Source organism: Megascapheus bottae, chromosome X, assembly GCF_031878675.1.
Source record: "Megascapheus bottae isolate mThoBot1 chromosome X, mThoBot2.hap1, whole genome shotgun sequence".
Classification (NCBI taxonomy): domain Eukaryota; kingdom Metazoa; phylum Chordata; class Mammalia; order Rodentia; family Geomyidae; genus Megascapheus; species Megascapheus bottae.
In genome coordinates, this window is record NC_143547.1 from 6,603,422 (window position 1) to 6,624,821 (window position 21,400).

The 21,400-nt window shown below is 38.4% G+C and overlaps 1 protein-coding gene across 5 annotated transcripts in view; it reads left to right on the forward strand.

The window, feature by feature from the left end:
• Cdkl5 (cyclin dependent kinase like 5) overlaps positions 1-21,400 on the forward strand; it is a 169,987-nt gene that overhangs the window by 89,606 nt on the left and 58,981 nt on the right. For all 5 annotated transcript variants that reach the window (XM_090326930.1, XM_090326931.1, XM_090326933.1 and 2 more), the window contains 2 exons: positions 7,926-7,971; positions 19,981-20,117. In XM_090326930.1, the coding sequence (XP_090183056.1) occupies positions 7,926-7,971; positions 19,981-20,117 (183 nt within the window). The remainder of the gene's footprint in view (positions 1-7,925; positions 7,972-19,980; positions 20,118-21,400) is intronic.

Here is a 21,400-nt window from a genome sequence, read left to right on the forward strand (position 1 = left end):
GTTGTTGATTGCCTGTATTTGGCATACCAAATTAATGCTATCATGTTCTCAATTACTTGATCACTAGAAGGAGAGCTTTCATTTTCTCATTATCTCCTTATTGTTATAAAATAAGGGCAAAATGGAATAGTACTGCAATTGTACAGTAACTGCAGTACAAGTGTGATAGTTAATATTACTGAACTGAAATGCATTCTGACAAGCATAATATCACACAGTCTTTAAAATTTTCACTGCATATCAAAATTTCAGTCTCACATATCCAAGATTTGAGGGTATCTTTACATAATGTATAAAATCAAATATATCTCAAATTGTATATGATCTATTTATATGGAACTTGATTGTTTTGAAAGATTATCTGTCATTCCCCGACATGCTCCATTTTTTCCCCTCAGATGAGAGTCTTACTGTATTGTCCAGACTCTTCAAATTTACAATCCTCCTGCTTGAGCCTCCTGAGTAGGTGGAATTACAGATGTACAAAAACATACCAAACCCCCACTTTCTATGAAAAACAAGAGTTGCTTGGGGTTAGCAGATATTGTTTGAATGTCTCATTTTTCATGTTAGCAACTAGATTTTAGTTTTGGAATTATTCACTAATGACCTAATCAGTATTATGAACATAGAAAAGTAAATTTGTATTTGTTTGTAACTATTAGGTGAGTAATTGTAAGTGACTGATCTTACATCATTCTTACTAAGACATATAAAAATACAAGTAGGCTGGGTATAGTGATAGAGCACATAGTTAGCATGAGCAAGGCCCTGAATTTAATTTAGTCCTACTTATGTACAATAAGAGGTATCATTTTTAGCATGTAGTTCAATGTGAACTAGCAGTACCCTTAGCAAATCCTTTAACATTATCAGCCAATGTCCTTTTTGGGTTGATACTAATCCATTATAATAGTTACTCTGAGCCATATTAGACTTACTTTCAAAAACGTGTGTGTGTCTGTGTGTCTGTATCTGTCTGTGTGTGTGTGTCCTATGTAGCCAGCTATGCAGTCTGAAACTCTCATGTGTTTTTATTCTTACATTTTTTTTTGGCATGGATTCTCACCTGAAATCCTAGCTACTCATAAGGCTGAGATCCAAGAATCATAGTTCAAAGACAGCCCAGGTTGGACAATCCATGCCAAAAATGCTAGGTTCAGAGAATTATGGGATACATTAACTTTTAATATGGAAATAAATTAGTTTAAGACAGCCAGCTGAGGTGGCTCACACCTGTAATCTTAGCTACTCAGGAGGCAAAGATCTGAGGATCAAGGTTCAAAGCCAACCTGGGCACCAAAGAACCTGAGACTCTTTAACTCCAATTAACCTCTTGAAAACAGGAAATGGGACTTAGCCCAAGGGTAGGGTGGTAGCTTTGAGCTGTGGAGCTCAGGACCACACACAGGCCCAGGGGTGGGGTGGTAGCCTTGAGCTGAAGAGCTCCAAGACCCACCCGCCCAAAAAAAAAAAAGTAGTTCAAGACTTGCTTCTAAGTACTGTGTGAAGTCTAAGGATATGGACATCGAGTTACTCCATAGCATTGAAAGCAACACTGATTATTAGCAACTCTCCTGACTGTTGAGTCACTGGGGGTACAAATGTAAGATATTACTGGTTATGTGAAGCTTCATTTTTGTCAGTTTAGAAGAAATCGTACTAGTTTTGTCACAAAATTGAATAAAGGTAATAGAGGAGAACCATTTTAATTTTATTGTTTCAGGTAGTTAGAATGCTTTAGACAATTATTTATGTTTTGTAAACCTTTTGATAAAACTTGAGATGTATTAACAATAGAGTGAATGCATTTGTTAACTAGGTGCTTCTATGAAATAATTTTTTTTGGTGGGTCATGGGGCTTGAACTCGACGTGGGCCTGGGCACTGTCCTTGAGCTCTTCAGCTCAAGGCTATCGCCCTACCCTTGAACCAAGCCTCACTTCCCATTTTCTAGCCATTAATTGGAGATAAGAGTCTCAGGTCTTTTTGTGCCCAGGCTGGCTTTGAACCTTGATCCTCAGATCTCAGCCTCCTGAGTAGCTAGGATTAAAGGTGTAAGCCACCACGCCTGGCTTATGAAATAAAATTTTGACCTAAAGCAGTTACCGTTTCATTTTGCATTGTGTCTGTAATATCTTCAGTAGGCCAGAGTAGCCAAGTAGCAAGAGGTTTTGAATCAGGGCAATATGATTTTGAAAGTCAGCATCCTCATCTCTCTACAATGAGCAAGATATGATCCTCCTCAGAGCAGTGATTTGAGTATTAAATGAGATAATCCATGACAGTCACTCAGCATTGGATCTAGCCAGATGTTATTAAAATGACAATAATAAAATAAAGTGTAAGTACTGTATCTATAAATTACAATGTCCATGTTTGTAGGATTTTGATCCTGTTGAAGGAGCTTGTGGTTAGAGTGTTGGATCATTGCATGTGAAATGTGTATTAACATATTTAAAATATTTAGTGAGTGGTATTTCTTGGTATTAAGAAGAAGAAATACTTCCCTAGGAAGAATTTCTTCAGGCAGTAATTAAAAAAACTAGTTGTAGAGTATAACCTCTGCAATGGTTTACTCTATGAATAGTAGAATATAATGCAATCAGTATTTTCTGTTTCATGATGAATAGTGTACATTTTTTTTTGCATGCTAGGCAAGCACTCTACCACTAGGCCAAACTCCCAGCCCCCATAGTGTACATTTTTACCTAGAGAGCAAAGCATTTAAAACAATGAGTTCTGCTGCTTTCTTTATAACATATGATCAGATTTTACTGTTCCAGAGTAGAATTACATAATTGCATTTTTAAATGTCAGTAATTTTTTTGACTGCTAATACAAATTAGTTGCTTCATTAAAATCTTAACTAAAGGAAATTATTTTGAAAAAAAGCAGGGGCTGGGAGTTTGGCCTAGTGGTAGAGTGCTAGCCTAGCATGCATAAAGATATGGGTTCGATTCTTTGGTACCACATGCATAGAAAAAGCTGAAAGTGATGCTGTGGCTCAAGTGGTAGAGCTCTAGCCTTGAGAAAGTCCAAGGACAGTGCTCAGGCCCTGAGTTCAAGTCCGAGAACTGGCAAAAAGAAAAGAAAAGAAAGCATTGATTTAGGAGGTATACTAGTGAGTTCATAATACAAGTTTTTGTCCAGCATGGTTGGTCAGTGATTGAGGCTTGATTTTTGTGGAATAGAGATCTTGATACTGGAAGACCTACAGATATTTTGTTTGTTACTCATAACATTTATTTTTCATTCTCTTGATTTTCTTCTTCCGAGGAACCTCTGGAAAATGTTAATTTTTTATATATACTTTGTTAAATGCCTTGATATAGTTCTTTCATTCATAGAGTAATGGGATCTAGGAGCCATTTTCTAAGACATATTGAACATTTCTTATCTTATTCCAATGTAATGTAATTTCACTTTCGTGGTAGAACTAAGGCTGAAGTTTAGAATTATCATTAATGGGTTACAGATATATTTCTTATCATATTCTTAGTTTATTACTTAAAATGTCAAGTTTTAGCTACCTCATTATTTAAATAAAGCAAGTACCCATATACTGAAACAAGTACCAAATTATGCCTATCTTGCTAAATACAGCTGGTGACATTCTGTTGCAGACGTTGTGGGGGCAATGGTATGCTTTTGTGAATAAATTGAATTTAAAGTACAAGTTCTTCAGTTATTTTTTCAAGTTTTTCTTTGTCCATTCCTATATTATGTATAATACCTCAGGATGGTGGTAGAACAAGTAATAAAGCTTGGCTTATCACTTCCTACCTCTTTAATTAAATTACTATGAAGAAATTTGAAAAGAAAAACAGAAGCAGTTCTGTATATTAAAAATCTGAAAAGGTGGGGCTCAGAGAGTGGGATTAAGGTACCAGAATAGAAGAGGTAAACTTTTTCAAGGTACACCATGTGCATCTATGGAATTATCACAGTGAAACCTTGTATTATTAATGTATGCTTTAAAAATCAAAGAATGTATTTCATTAGCAGAATTTGACTTAAGATTCAGTTGGATTCAAGATGAGAATTCTGTCATTTATTCCCCTTGGTGTACCAAAAAATATCTAAAGGAAGTAGGAGAAATTTTGAACCTATGCCCTTTCACAGAAACTATGATTCAGGCAGTTATCTTACCAAGCAGTTGAATTCTTAGTTTCCCCACTGGCTTATATTAGTATCTGTATCTCCAAATCATTTTAGAGATTAAAATATCCCAAATATGTTAAAGCAGGAGATAGGGAAATTTGGAAGAGGCATATGTATGGTACAGAACATGTGGCCTCTGTAGTATTCACCGGAAACAGCAAGTGGCATGTATTCCTCCAGCTTCTTATTCAGAGAACGCTGCTTGAACAGTATAATCTCAGCCAACCCCAATGAGAAGAGTTGTGCTAAAAATACAGGTTTTGACATTAATCACATTAATCTATATTTGAAGTTGGTAAAGAAAATCCAACCATCTTTATTTGCTGCCAAATGCCAGTTCTGCTTGATGTCTTTGCATCTTAGTATGGACGTGATTTATAAAAAATGAAAGCAATGGCAAGAAAAGAAGTGGTACTGATGGGGCCAAGAGTCTAGCCTAGTGGTAGAATGCTGGCCTAGCATACACAAAGACCCTGGTTTAATTCCTCGGGACCACATACATAGAAAAAGCTGGAAGTGGTGCTGTGACTCAAGTGGTAGAGCTCTAGCCTTGAGAAAGTCCAAGGGCAGTGCTCAGGTCCTGAGTTCAAAACCCAGGACTGGCAAAAAAAAAATCAGGTGGTACTGAAGATTTAGAAGCCACACACCTACTGCTGTTTTAGTAACAGCCAGATGAAGTTAAGTCTTAAGGATATCTTGGCAGAAAAGGTTATATTGGAACAAAAACTGAATTGAGTGTACTGTTCTTTTCTATAGCACTAAATGCACTAGTTATCAGAGCATTGCTATTCTTGAGAACCTTGTATGTTCTGTGTGTGTGTGTGTGTGTGTGTGTGTGTGTGTGTGTGTGTGTGTGTGTGTCTGTCCCTGTGCTTGAACTTGGCCTGGGGGCTGTCCCTGAGCTATTCAGCTCAAGGCTACCGCCCTACCTTTGAGCCAAGCCCCACTTCCCATTTTCTAGAGGTTAATTGGAGATAAGAATCTCTGGTTCTTTTTTGCCTGGGCTGGCTTTGAACCTTGATCCTCAGATCTCAGCCTCCTGAGTAGTTAGGATTACAGGTGTGAGCCACCTCACCCGGCTTAGTGCCTTGTACATTCTAATTTTTTATTAGAAATCCTCTATACTTTTTTAAATAAACTTTTCATTTACTTTATTTTGGAAAAATATTAGATATATGGATTTGTTACAAGACACTATATTCCTAACCCCTTTAAAGTCATTGTAATAAGCATGTAAGTTTACAGTGTTGATGTAAATGGAAATTTCTAGGGCCTTTGTGGTACCTGGAAGCTTACTGTGAATCTATAAGAATGTAAGATTTCTTTCTGTGCCTGATACTTGCTGTGCATATTTGAGGAAATCAGATAGAAGGAAAATCGGGATTCTTTATTTGAAAGTCATTTGTTCTGATGAAAGAAAAATTAATACAACTTGGGGCCGAGACCGTGGCCTAGTAGAGTGCCTGCCTAGCATGCATGAAGACCCAGGTTTGATTCCTCAGTACCACATATACGGAAAAGGCCAGAAGTGGTGCTGAGGCTCAAGCTGTAGAGCGCTAGCCTTGCTGAATGAGCAAGGACAGTGTTCAGACCTTGAGTTCAAGCCCCAGGACTGACAAAAAACAAATAATACAGTTTAAGCACTCAAATACTTTAAAACTGTTAGAGAAAAGGTGGCATTGGTAAACAGAAGCAAACTGAATATGTAGATAAATATATAAACATTAATTAGATTGAACAGCCAAAACCTAATCTCAAAAATAAATCTATTTAATTAAGTTATGTAAGAAGATCAGGATCTATAAAAATCACTAATTAATTAACAAGTTTAAGGTCTCAAGAAATTAGATTGGTTCTGTCATAAAAACAGACTAATGAGGCTGGGAATGTGGGTTAGTGGTATAGTGCTTGTCTAGCATGCCTGAAGCCCTGGGTTCAATTCCTCCATACCATATACATGTAAAAGCCAGAAGTGGTGCTTTGGCTCAAGTAGTAGAGTGCTAGCCTTGAGCAGAAGCTCAAGAACAGTGCCCAGGCCCTGAGTTCAAGCCCCACGACTGGCAAAAAAAAAAAAGAAAAAAAAACCAGACCAGTAGCCTTTACAAGATTAGAAAATATAGACGTTAGATGGACAGATAGAGATAGATAGATGGACAGATAGAGATAGATAGATAGATAGATGGATAGATAGATAGATAGATAGATAGATAGATAGAGGTGCTAAGTAAGATGTAACAAGAACAAAAATGTATGGCAAAAATTGTTTCAGTATTTAGCAATTATGTTAAATCTACCTTCCCTTTTCATGTCATACATTAAATTTCAAATAGAGTAAGATTCAAGGAAAGAAATCATTAAGATTTCAATGTGCGTGAAAATATGTAAACCATCAACCATGTTTAGATTAGTAAGGCTTTGGTAGACCTAATTGCAAAAGCCAATTTCAGTAAGTTTGTTGTTATAGTAAGTTATATTCCACAAAAACCAAACCCCTGATCATGATAACTTAGAGATATACTGACAGTTTCTAGTAAGTTCTCATTAATTGCTGTAGTAGATTTCAATTGCCAAGAAGAGAACTGCTCTAATTTCATTAACTAAATAAAATTCTTTAGTTATATGTTGTTTTGTCACTGGTTGTGACTTGATGGTATACACTGCTGAAGTTAATTGTAAAATGATGTAATTCTGTGTGGGTGGGTGCACGCATGCGCACATGTGTGTGTGCACATGCATGCTCGCAGGTACATGGGGCTTGAAAGCAGGGTTTAGGTACTATCCTTTATCTTTTTTTGCTCAAGGCACTATTGCTCTAACCCTTTGAGGCAAACCATCACTTACAGGTTTTACCTGGCTAAGTTTAGAAAAGAGTTCTAGTATTTGTTATGCTAAGTCTGGCATCCAACCTCGATCCTTAGATCTCAACCTCTTGAGTAACTAGGATTATGGGTGTATATATATTAGGAAACTTTAACATTCATACCCTTTAAACCAGTTTTTTTTTTTTTTGCCAGTCCTGGGGTTGAGCTCAGGGCCTGAGCACTGTCCTTGGACTTTCCCAAGGCTAGAGCTCTACCACTTGAGCCTCAGCACCACTTCTGGCTTTTTTCTATGTATGTGGTACCGAGGAATCGAACCCGGGTCTTCATGCATGCTAGGCAAGCACTTTAACCCCTAGGCCAAACTCCCGGCCCCGTCTTTAAACCAGTTTTATCACTGCAGAATTTACTCAATGGAAATAAACGTATAGATGTTGACGTATGTTCACTACTAACAGACTGGTTAAATAACCTGCCATTAAAAATAATGCTTTTAAAACTTATTTACTGGCATGTGAAAATGTAACTTATATAATATCAAATGAAGCAGAATACCATATTATTCATATTTTAGACAAAATTACTAGAAGTATTCCAAAATGTTAGCCAGAGTTATATGAATATTTTTATGCTTTTTTTAATACTCATTTTCTTCCTTATTTTATCCTGCACTTTTGAGTAGCCTGAAGACATTGACACTTTTGGTTTATGATTCATGCGTTGAAAGTTCTGTCACCATCTGTGTTCTTTGGCCCCTTACTTCTTTCCTTTCTCCTCTCCTTTGACAATGTCTAAAGGATAGTAAGGAACAATTTTGGAACCAAGAAACGGGCAGCTAGGGATGATGATTTTTTTCAGCTACTCTGTCCCTTGGACAACTGGAATCATCAAATGGAAAAACATTGGAAAATGACTTTCCTTTTACCTCTTTTTTTCTTTGTAGGAAACGCATGAAATTGTGGCAATCAAGAAATTCAAGGACTGTGAAGGTATATATGTATTTTTTCCCTTGTATATTTTGTAAATAAAGCATAGACTATCTGGGACTTTAAGGTTTTACAGTCACAATTGCTGGAAGTAAATATAGCTTGCTTAGTTATTAGGTTTTGCTTTGAATGGTTTAGTTCCTTCTATGTGAAACTTTTAATATGCCATGATTTCAGAACATTTAAACTTGTGTTTTAGCGTACAAACAACAATGAAAATCTTTCTCCAAAAGCTATACAGGAGTCATTATCTGTGCTGGCTTCATATAAATTAAAATGAAAAGGGTGATTTCAAGTACGTACTCTGTAGTCACATAAATAATGAATAGTGTGTGAAAGAGTTCAGAATTGGTTATTAGCATTTCCTCATATATCCTAGTCAGAAATATAAGGATCTGGTGGAAAGCCATATTCAGGGATGATTTTATAGTTAGAATCACTCCTTGGGGAATAAAATCTTTCAAGAATACCATACTAGATGAGCACACGTCCAGAGTATTTCAAATGGAGTACTAAAATTACTCTATGATGGACAAGAAAGTTTAAAATAAAGCACTTCATTTTTTTTCCTTTTCAGAGGACAATACTGAGGTTTGAACTCAAGGTCTCATGCTTGCTAAATAAGTGTTATGTTATTTGAATTCTTCCAGTCCCTGTTTGTTTGTTTATTATTAATGAATGAATGAATGAATTTATTTGGTTGTGAGGCTTGAACTCTGGGCCTGGGTGTTGTCCCCGAGCTCTCCAGCTCAAGGCTAGCACTCTACACTTAAGCCACAGAGCCACTTCTGGTTTTTTGGTGGTTAATTGGAGATAAGAATCTCAAGGACTTCCATCACTACCCCCACCAACCCCACCACCCCCCTGACTGGCTTTGAAGGGTGATCCTCAGATCTCAGCCTCCTTAAGTAGCTAGGATTACAGGCATGAGCTACCATCACCCAGCTACATTATTTATTTTAAAGATAAGATCTTGCTTTATACCTAGATCAGCCTAGATTGTGATCATCTTTGTGTTTTGTCACTGGGTGGGATGGCACACATATGCCACCTCATCCAGCTTTGAAAGACTATCATCTGGTGCTATCTTACTAAAGTCAAATGTATCCTCAAATTTGTATAAAACTTTCCTTTTGTCTTAGTATTTGAGCTTCAACTCAGGGCCTACACAACTTTCCCTTAGATTTTCTTTTATTCAAGGCTTTTGTTCAGACTTCTGTTCAGACTTTTTTAATGGTTAATTGGAAGGTAAGAGTCTCACAGATTTTCCTTCCCTGGCTGATTGTGAACCATGATCCTCAGATTTCTGCCTCCTGAGTAACAATATTACAGGTATGAGCCATTAGTACCTGGATTGTATAAAAAAAATGTTTTGTTTTATTTTGTTTTTGGTTGGTCGTGGGGCTTGAACTCTGGGCCTGGGAGCTATCCCTGAGTTCTTCAACTCAAGGCTGGCTGGCATTCTGCCACTTGAGGCATAGTGCCACTTCTGGTTTTCTGGTGGTTAATTGGAGATAAGAGTCTCAAGAACATTTTGTGTCCTGGCTGGCTTTGAACTGTGATCCTCAGATCTCACTCAGCCTCCGGAATAGCTAGGATTACAGGCGTGAGCCCCTGTTGCCTGCCTATATATAAAACATTTTTTTTTGCTTGTCCTGGGCCTTGACCCCAGGGCATAAGCTTGCCCTTGAGCTTGGCTAGAGCTCTACCACTTGAGCCATAGCACCACTTCCAGCTTTTTTTTTTTTTTTTTTTTTTTTTTTTTTGTACGTTTGTGGTTCCGAGGAATCAAACCTGAGTCTTCGTGCATGCTAGGCAAATACTCTACCATTAGGCCAAACTCTCAGCCTATAGAAAACATTTTTGAGGTTACATTTGTAGGTAGATTTTAGCTGAAAAAAAATTTTTTTTTTTGCCAGTCCTGGGCCATGAACTCAGGGCCTGAGCACAGTCCTTGGACTTTCTCATGGCTAGAGCTCTACCACTTGAGCCTCAGCACCATTTCTGGCTTTTTTCTATGTATGTGGTACCAAGGAATTGAACCTGGGTCCTCGTGCATGTTAGGCAAGCACTCTACCACTAGCTAAACTCCAGGCCCAGACTCTTTTTTTTTTTTCCAGTCCTGGGCTTGGGCTCAGGGCTTGAGCACTGTCCCTGGACTTTTTCAAGGCTAGCGCTCTACCACTTGAGCCTCATCACCACTTCCGGCTTTTTGCTATGTATGTAGTACTAAGGGATCGAACCCCGGTCTTCGTGTATGCTAGGCAAGCACTCTACCACTAGGCCAAATTCCTGGCCTTGAAAATATTTTTATTATTAAAGATAATTCATCATAATTTAAAACAAGAACCATAATTTCTTTTTTTTTTTTTTTTTGCCAGTCCTGGGCTTGCGCTCAGGGCCTGAGCACTGTCCTTGGACTTTCTCAAGGCTAGAGCTCTACCACTTGAGCCTCAGCACCACTTCTGGCTTTTTTTCTATGTATGTGGTACCGAGGAATTGAACCCGGGTCTTTGTGCATGCTAGGCAAGCACTCTACCACTGGGCCAAACTCCCGGCCCCAAGAACCATAATTTCTTAAAAAATAAAAGATTATATTGGGACACTAAGCTAGAGAAGTTAAAATAAAATTATAAATATTAATTTATAGTTAATATAATTTAGGTTACAATGGTAACTGTGTGGTAGTTAGGAAAGTCAAGTATTATTTTGGGGTGCAGAGGAGCAGATCTTACAGTAAAATTGTACACCAGGCCCACGAATGACTTCTACAACAAAGAGAGTTACCAAAAGTATATTTCTGCTGTGCATCAGTGGTTCATGCCTGTAATCTTAGCTACTCAGGAGGCTGAGATCTGAGGATCACAGTTCAAAGCTAGTAGGAAAGTTCATGACACTCTTATTTCCAATTATCTACTAAAAATCCAAAAAAAAAAAAAAAACCCAACAGAAATAGTGCTCTGATAGTATACTAGCCTTGAGCACAAAAAGCTCAGGGAATGTGTCTAGGCCCTGAGTTCAAGCCCCAAGACACACACACACACACACACACACACACACACACACACACACACACACACACACACACACACACACTATATTTAAGCTGGGTACCAATGGCTCATACCTGTAATCTTAGCTATTCTAGAGGCTGACCCTTGAAGAATCACAGTTCAAACCCGATCTGAGAATAAAAGCCTATGAGATTCCCATCTCCATTTAGCCAGCAAAAATGTTGAACCAGACATATGACTGGGGTGGTAGAGTGGCATTTGTGAGTAAGAAAACCAAGTGACATCACCAGGCCTTGAGATTAAGTCCTATTACCAGCATACACAGAAAAGTATATGCAAAAAGCTTTATCAGTTTTTTCTTCATTTTCCTGCCTTCATCTTTTTAGGTCTTTATTCTCTAGTTGTTAGCTGATGCAATTCTGCCAAATCAAATTAATATCTTTGGCTATAATATTCTCTGAAAGAGTTTTATACTTTCATTTAGGGTAAGAAAGAGGCAAGAATACAAACTTGGAATAAAGCTCAATATTAGAGTACATGTTTTGCATGCAAAGGGCCATCAGTTCAATCCAAAAAATATTAGGACTGAGAAATTTTTATCTGTGAGCACTTTATTAATTTTTCTTTTGTTCTTCTTTTAATGACTTCTACTTCTGATACTTCATAACTTTGGAGTATCTGACAATGAATTATTTTTTTATAATTTTTTATTTCAATGTATAGAGGAGGTACAGTTATATTCGTCAGATAGAGGGTGCATTACTTCTCACACATTGATATCCCTTCTTATGTTTTTGTCCCCATTTCCCTCCCCCCACTCCCTCCCCTCATTTTTCCTCTCCTATTTCAAATAAACAAAAACATCTATATAATATACCAGGTAACAAAGTGGGATACTGGGATAACAATTTGACATTAACCAAAGGGCAACACAAGAGAAGAGAGAAAAACATAATATATAAAGAATAACATTCACTTATAATTAAGCTCTTGTTTCCATGTCCTGGAGGTTCATTAATTTGGCCTCATCCTATATGGCCTTATGTATCTAGGCTGTCAATGAATTCTTAGTGATTCTCTGAATGTCAGTATTAACTACTATTAAGTATTATTATTAAGTCTCTACAAAGAAGCATTAACTAGGGGGCCGGGAGTTTGGCCTAGTGGTTAAAGTGCTTGCCTAGCATGCATGAAGACCCGGGTTCGATTCCTCGGTACCCCACATACATAGCAAAAAGCCAGAAGTGGTGCTGAGGCTCAAGTGGTAGAGCTCTAGCCTTGAGAAAGTCCAAGGACAGTGCTCAAGCCCTGAGCTCAAGCCCAGGACTGGCAAAAAAAAAACAAAAAAAAACAACAAAAAAAAAGAAGCATTAACTAGTAAATATTCAACCAACCAGATGTCTCCATGGATTAGATAATGACAATAGACTATAAAAATATTAGTGATTATTTGGTTAAAAGATACAGTATAGACTATTAATTTAGCTATAATTTCTTACATTTTTGGCAACTCCAATTTTCTTCAGTGAAACTATCATTATTGGCCTGTTCTTACACATAGACACATACAAGTATCTGCTGTCGTTTGTGTATTTATTTATTTATTTATTTATTTTGCCAGTCCTGGGCTTGAGCTCAGGGCCTGAGCACTGTCCTTGGACTTTCTCAAGGCTAGAGCTCTACCACTTGAGCCTCAGCACCACTTCCGGCTCTTTTGTATGTATGTGGTACCAAGGAATCGAACCCGGGTCTTTGTGCATGCTAGGCAAGCACTTTAACCACTAGGCCAAACTCCCAGCCATTGCACTGATTTTTTTTCTTGTTGTTGTTGGTTATGGGATTTGAACTCAGGACCTGGGCACTGTCTCTAAGCCTCTTTGTGTTCAGGGCTATGATTTTTAAAAATAAATCCAAATGTCTATTTGTGTACCCTGTACATGTTAAAAACTAGGGAACTGGGTGCCAGTGGCTCACAACTGTAATCTTAGCTACTCAGGATGCTGAGATCTAAGGATCATGATTCAAAGCCAGCCCAAACACGAAAGCCCATGAGAGTCTTATCTGCAATTAACCACCAGAAAACCAGAAGTGGTGTTGTGCCTCAAAGTGAGCTGAAGAGCTCAAGGACAGCACCTGGGCCCAGAGCTCTAGGCCCATGACCGACAAATAATGATAATAAAAAAAAATTTAAGGCAAAGCCAGCCCGGGCACAAAAGGACCTGAGACTCATCTCCAAACCCCTAGAAAACGGAAAGTATCCTTGAGCTGAAGAGCACCAAAACAATGCCCAAGCCTAGGGGTAGGACGGTAGCCTTGAGCTGAAGAGCTCAGGGACAGTGCCCAGGCCAAGTTCAAACCCAATGACCCACGAAAAAAAAAAATAAGGGAATGAGAATAATTAATATAAACTATAAAGAGGGAAAAGTGCTTGAGAAATTAAACTTCTTTTTTTTTTTTGTTTTGCCAGTCCTGGGCTTGAGCTCAGGGCCTGAGCACTGTCCTTGGACTTTCTCAAGTCTAGAGCTCTACCACTTGAGCCTCAGCACCACTTCTGGCTTTTTTCTATGTATATGGTACCGAGGAATCGAACCCGGATCTTCATGCATGCTAGGCAAGCACTTTAACCACTAGGCCAAACTCCCAGCCCCGAGAAATTAAACTTCTAACTGATTTTAGTGAGATAGATTTGGACCAATAAGAATTAAAAATGTAGGGCCGGGAGTTTGACCTAGTGGTAGAGTGCTTGCCTAGCATGCATGAAGACCCGGGTTCGATTCCTCAGTACCACATATGTAGCAAAAAGCCAGAAGTGGTGCTGTGGCTCAAGTGGTAGAGCCCTAGCCTTGAGAAAATCCAGGGACAGTGCTCAGGCCCTGAGCCCAAGCCCAGGACTGGCAAAAAAAAAAAATGTACCTTTACTCTAGGAAATGTGGTGAGATTTTATAGCCTTTTGATCCTTTTGGAGTTTTCATTCTTTCCTGAAAGTCTAAATGATGGGTTGGGAAAGGATCTTCCCCTCACAGGGCCTCAGTGCATGACAAAGAGGCTCACTCCAGGGAGCTTTTTTAAAGTCCATATTTAATATGGAATGTAGGTTGTATCTGTGCTTTTATATCATATGTTCTGCTGCTTATGTTTCCTGTAGATTAGTATTATTTTTTTTTCTTTATTCATGTCCCAAATTGATCTCTTTTAAACCTCAGGGATTCTTAAGATTTGGTGACTGTTTTGTACTTTTTTGATTTCCTAAATTTCTACTGCACTTTCACTGACCTTCTCTGAAGGTTGAAGAGCTCTCATCTTTTTGGTATATAAAATAGTAGCACCAGCATTCAAACTTCCGTGGCCACATTAATGGCCCTGCTGCTGCTATTCCTTCTTCAATCAAAAGCCAGAATCACACATGGTACCCCTATGGTTTCCTACAAGGGTGGAATGACTTTTCTTTTACAATGTGTCTGTTTAAAGGTCTGTTTGGGGGGCCTCTTTGGCTATATAAAATGTCAAGTTTGTGATTTCATAAAGTAGGTTACAGCTATTCCTGGATTCGTTTCTCAAGCCTACAGTTCTTTAAATATAGTTACAATAGAGTTTCTGTTAATCTTTAGATGTTTTCCTTTTCATCACCGACTTATCTTTGAATTTCCTTTGCTCCTATGAGCTAGCCTCTTAAAATTGTTACCTTTTATTTTGGTGTATTTCTCTTGATTGTTTTTAGAGGTATTAACTTGCCTCATCAGTAAGCCTATAAAAATAGGTCAGATTTTTTTGTTTGTTCCTAATGCTTTTCTGTACCATCACTTAGCCTTCACTCAGTGAAATTATATAATTATCTATACCTAGCTTTGTCAGAGTTGGTTGTGCCTCCATTTAAACTCCCTCAGTGGTCAGTGAAGTACTGCTGAGCACTAGAAGAGACCTACAGAATAATCCAAAACACCTCAGCCCTAGTTTAAAGATGAAGAGATTATATGTGAGACCAAAATACAGACCCTGTACCATCTCTGAATTTTTATTCCACCCACTTTTTCCTACTTAGCCACTTGCCTTTAGCAACAAGTCAAGTGGTAATATAGTCTACACTTGAATCTGGATGTTTGTAACGTAATCCTCAAAGCTCATTGTGCTCCCAGTATTGTCTGAATCCCTGTATATGCCTCAGGCTGTGAGACAGCATGTGACCTTTAGTCTACTCACCCTGAGAAATTTATCTACATTACTAGCCTTGGTTTTGTTTTTTTTTTTTTAATTTTCTGAACTTGAAGAGCTAAGCTACAAGAACCCACAAGAATTTTGTCAACCAGGAGACAGTAATTTTTGTGACCATTTCAGTAGGCTGTACTATCACCTCTAAAAGCTGCCTCATTGAGACTGCCTTCCCATTTTCTTCTTGTTTGAGGAGAGAAGCATGTATAAGTAGAATGCACATTCCTTTTTCTTGTCATCTGACCATTTATTGCCATAATTTTAAAAATCATAAAGCACTTAGAATACACACACACACACACACACACACACACACACACACACACACACACACACACACACACACACACACACACACACACACACACACACATGCTGTTCCTGATAATCATGAGTTCACATTTTGCTTGCACTTCACCGATTACTAACTGAATTTCCTGCCTATTTCCAGTCATTACAAACTAAGTGTTGAAGCACTTAGCCCAGCTTTAATACCTAAGACAAACATAAAATAAAGGAGCCCCAAAAATGCTGCTTCATTGAAGTTGCTTTAGCACACTTATTTGAAAGCACGTTAGTTATTTCTTTGTTTTTTATTGTTAAGTAAAGTCAGTGTAAATTCAATTATGTATGTGTAACAATTTCCAAAATTCAGTGAGGCTTAGGCTTATAACCAGTAAGATTTTAAGACAAAAACACACATAATTAGGTTTAGAAAAGTCATAGTATTGGGGTATAGTACATTTATTTTATTTGTGCTAATATTATGCTTGAACTAGATCTTATTGTCACTTAGCTTTCTTGCTCATGGCCAGCATTCTACCATTTGAGCCACACCTTGAGGACGCACTTTTTGCTGGTTAATTGGAGATCAAATCCCACAAACTTTTCTGCTTTGAACCTGGATCCTGTAGATCTCAGCCTCCCTGGTCACTAGGATTACTGATATGAGCCAGTGTTGCCTGACTGAAGGACAGTTACTTTACTTATGAAAAATTAAGTGCCTTACCCAAGGTTATATGTCACAACACTAGGTACTTACAAGGCTAGGTCCAGAATGTAAATCGATTTTGTTTCATTCCAATGTTCTTCTACAAAGGCCTTTTTTTGTGGCAGATGAGATTGAGGATAGATTCCAGGGACTTGTGACTATTAGAGAAGCTAAGCTACGTCTTTAGCTCTACTAAGGCCATTCTGATTTGGTCATCCTGAGGTTACTTTATCCATTAGCAAAAGTGAAACTGTCACTGATCAAAAAATAATACGAAGCACTCCCTTTGATTAGATTTTCATGTGCCAGGAATTCACCAAGCATTTGATTAGGGAAATTCATCAGCTGAATTTTCTTTTGCCAGTCCTGGGGCTTAAACTCAGGGCCTGGGCTCTGTCCTTGGGCTTTCTCGAGGCTGGAGCTCTACCACTTGAGCCATGGTACCATTTCTGCCTTTTTCTGTGTGTGTAGTACCGAGGAATTGAACTTGGGGCTTTGTGCATGGTAGGCAAGCACTACCATTAGGCCATGCTCCTGGCCCCCATCAGCTAAATTTCTGTAACACTGTTGTACCCAATTCTAACATAGCTTGTGGATGTATTTAGACACAGACACATAGAGAAAAAACCCTAACCACTGTGTTTTCTGAATCCTTCTTTTCCCATAGTCACATAGTATAAAAACAGCCAGGGTCAGAGGGGATTAAGGGGTGGTAAATTCAGGTTTTCATATTGCCTCATATATACCGCTTTCACAATACTCACATGCAAGTCAATGTCTATTGTTTCTATTCCATCACCATTTCCTACCACATCTGAAATGATGACAAGCTAATGAACATGTAAGCAAAGATAAATTTCCTTGTATAGTTGCAGCTGAAGTAGTCATGTAGAAATTATTTTCTACTCATGTCTTTGGGTAGGTACAATCTAGTTGGGTATATGTTGAACAGAATAACTCAAAAGTTGTTGGTTTAACAGTGTGGCTACCCAGATGGTAAACCAGTAAGCCACAAATGCACAAGTTGAGCATTCTAAATCCAAAATTTGAAATGCTCCAGAATCTGCATGTTTTAAATGCTGGCCTGATGCTACTAGTGGGAAATTCTATACTGTCACCATGTGACAGGTTGTAGCAATAAGATGCACACTAAAAATATTGTATAAATTTTCTTCAGGATGTTTTTATAAGGTATATATGAAACATAAATGAATTTCATGTTTAAAATTGAGTCCTATATTAAAATCACTTTATGTATATGTGTATATTCCAAAAATCCAAAAACAGTCCAAAATCTGGTGAGGATCTGGAGTTTGGCCTAGTGGTAGAGTGCTTGCCTAGCATGCACAAAGACCCTGGTTCCATTCCTTGGTACCACATACATAGAAAAAGCCAGAAGTGGTGCTGTGGCTCAAGTAGTACAGTTCTAGCCTCGAGAAAGTCCAAGAGCAGTGCCCAGACCCTGAGTTCAAGCCTCAGGACTGACAGAAAAGAAAAGAAAAATGGTGAGCCCATCTATGGAAGTAAAGCTCAGAGCTGTGTTGTAAGGAATAGAGGTAGGACTGCTTTACAGCTTGTGAAAGAATCTCGAGGAATATCTGAAGAAGCCAGTCCTCCAAGGGCCCAGGTAGAAGACTGAGGCTTCTGGACACAAGAGACAAGTGTAAAGGTGCCCCTGGCTAACAAAGCTTTGGGCTGATTAGGGAAGTGAAAAAATAAGATGAGGAAGTAGAAGAGGAGCATGAGGTGAGGTAGAAGATGGACATACAGATGCTTCTTGGGGATACTGGTAGATGTTCCTCAGCTGCAGCTGTCCCATCACAGTCCTTTAAGCCACTTTAGGACATCTCTAATTGCGTCTCACCCATTTTTCCTTCTGCCATATGAGATCCACCATCATGGTCTTTCCCTAGATGGGTGGCAGTTTACTGTGTCTGCTGTTATTGCCTTCCCTCCTACTAGTTGTCTTTCCATAGGCAATATCTGGGTCCTTTCTGAGTTAGTGTTCCAGCAATCTCCAACAGTTTTCTGGCTGAAGTAGAATACTTCCCTTATGTAACTTGTTCCCAAAGGTGTATTGTCTATTATGTTCCATTTGTTACAGATATGCCAGTGCTTCGAAGCCCTTGTTTCTATTACAGTCTCTTTAAATTCAGTTTGAAAGGGCATTTAAAGAGGGAACTGGAATAGAAAATAAGCTGAGAAGTACTCCTTAATCTGCCTTTAGAATTCTTTCACTGCCCTTTCTGCATTTACTTCTCTACCCCTCTTTTCCCTCTTTCTTTCCCTTTCTTTTTTTGGCCAGCCCTAGGGCTTGAACTCAGGGCCTGGGCACTGTCCTTGGACACTTTTTGCTCAAGACTAACGCTCTGCCACTTGAGCCACAGTGCAACTTATGACTTTTTCTCTGTATATGGTACCTAGGAACCAAACCCAGGGCTTTGTGCCTGCTAGGTAAGTACTCTACCACTAGGCCATGCTGCCAGCCCACCTTTTGTTGTTGTTGTTTTGCAGTACTAATTGTTGAACCCAGAATTTGTACATATTAAGCAAGTGCTTTGGGCGTGAACCACATTGCTAGCCCTGCATTCAACCTCTTCTGTCTAGTGTACCTGACTTAACAAACATGTCTTCCTAAAAGGCACAAGTTTTCTTACCCCATCACCAAACAGTAGACTTGATTAAGGCATGCCTGAAACTAGACGTCTTACAACCTCTGAAGCTAGGGTTCTTTCAACCTCGAGGTCAGATGTGCTTTAGTATTCATAATTTTGAGATTTTAGAATGGAAATATGGCATATTGTATAGCACCTTATAATCAGTTAATAATGAATATTCCTATTAAGGTGCATTAAACAAACACACACATAGTCTCATATTGATGCAGTTTTGCCTTTAAATGAGTTTGTCACACATTTAGGAAAGGTTTTAGTTTTTTAGATTGTTTTAATATTCTGGGAATCACAGAATTATTAACACGTACCTTCAATAATCATACATATGAAGATGTCTAATGCTGTCATAAACGCTCATTTAAAATTAAACACTAGCTCCACACTTCCCTGTCATGTGACTTCTGTCCTTCCTCCATGTCTCTGGAGGTTATTACAAGTGAAATCGATGGTATGGAAGAACAAATACTGGTTCAGCATAAGTTCTCAATCCCAGAACAGCTATTCCATCTGGGATGGACAGATGGACATGCCACAGGAAGGCAGCGGGAACATATAACAGCAGCTGTTCAGGAAGGAAATCAGACACTCAGAATTCCCAGCAATTTGGCTGTGAGTCGCATTGTGAATACTTGGTGCATAACCTTTACTCACTGAGGTGACTCACGTGCAGTCTGATGAATAAAATGCTCCATTAAGCCAACCTTAAGACATCATCTGCTAGAGATGCTAGCTACAAAAAGGCTCTTCTGCATACTTACATGGTTAATTCTTATGACCCTTTAACTACCTTCTTCCCCAGTAATAGAGTATTAGAGTTAAAATGATAGCCAGCACATATGTTGTGTCTGTAAATCTGTGTTTTTATGCTGTAACATGGAATATAAGAAAATAAAAGCAGAAAATCAGGTTCATGCTGGTCAAATAAGCCTTTTCTTTCTTTAAGTTTCTTATTCTTGTTCTTTTCAACAAGAAAAAATGTGTAATTTAACATTCCACTCATGGGCTTCTTAAGTAGAAGTCCTCAAAGTGGGAGGTGAAATTGGGATGTTTTCAATGTTCTTAAAATTCTTTGAACAGTAGTTTGAAAGCTCTAATTTTTCTGTTTTCACCATTGTTTGCATTCTAGAAAATGAAGAAGTCAAGGAAACGACTTTACGAGAGCTTAAAATGCTTCGCACTCTCAAGCAAGAAAACATTGTGGAGCTGAAGGAAGCCTTTCGTCGGAGGGGGAAGTTATATCTGGTGTTTGAATATGTTGAGAAAGTAAGTTATTAATTCCCATCCTTCCTGGATCTCTTATTTAGGACTGTTTGTAACATTGCTAAAGAAGGTATTGTTACTTGTGCTGGGAGTGTGGCCTAAAGGTAGCGTGTTCACCTAGTTTGTGTGAAGCCCTGGAACCACATAAACAGAAAAAACCGTAAGTAGTGCTGTGGCTCAAATGGCAGAGTGTTAGCCTTAAGCAAAAAGTGTCCAAGGACAGTGCCCAGGCCCTGAGTTCAAGCTCCAGGACTGGCAAAAAAAAAGTATTATTACTTAGTAAGACAGGCCAGTGAATGTATTCTTATTCTCAGGACTTTACAATGAAAACATTGTTCATCATCATTAAAAGTCCTGAAACAGTTTTACCATTTAACAGTACAAGATAATCTTAATCTTACTGTAAACTGATATGGCTTCTGAAGTGTCAGAATCTATGTCCAACAAGTGATTTCTAGATTGTGATTTATTTACATTAAACTTAGTGGTATGGGCTCATAGAGGCTCAAGCCAGATTAAAGCTAGCATAGGCTAGATGCTTATTATTAGACCTAGGATAGTAAGAGAGTCAACTAGTCCATTGTGAAGTGCCTGTGCTTTGGCCTTCTTTGAGGGGAGCGGGCTTGCTAACAGGCATGAGATGAGGCTCCAAGGCAGAAGATTAGACCAGTGGTAAGGGATTGGGAGCCAAAGAGAAAAGAAGAAAACATGCATTTTTTTCCAGCTGTCTGCACACTTGTCTTGGTATTTTATTTTATTTTTTATTTTTTATAATTTTTTATTGTAATTAATAAAAGGGTCACATGATATTTGCCAGATAGAAGGTGCATTAATTCATATACATTGATACCCTTTCACATGTCTTGGTACCCATCACCCTCCCCCCCACACCACCCTTCTCTTGGTATTTTAAAACAAACAACAAAAATCAACTTACTAATATAATCTTAATGGCATGACCTAAAGGTAATGAGTTCTCAGAATGTCTTAGCAACTTACTTGCATCTGTTGGTTTTGGCTGGTTAGGACAATAGAAAAAACTGGACCAGAGGAGCCTTTTGAAGGTTTTGTTGCTAAGTCAGTTGGTGAATGCTGATTTTTCTATGCTATTAACAAACAAATTGAAGCTGAAAAGGTTAGGTTTGATCTAGAGGTCTACACATAAAACAAAACAAGTAAAGTAAAAATTCCCCAGGCAATAAAAAGCAAGAAACACACACATAAAAATGGTTAGGTTTGCTGCAGGTCCGTTCTCAGGTGCTTGTTATTTCCAGAATGACTAGGTC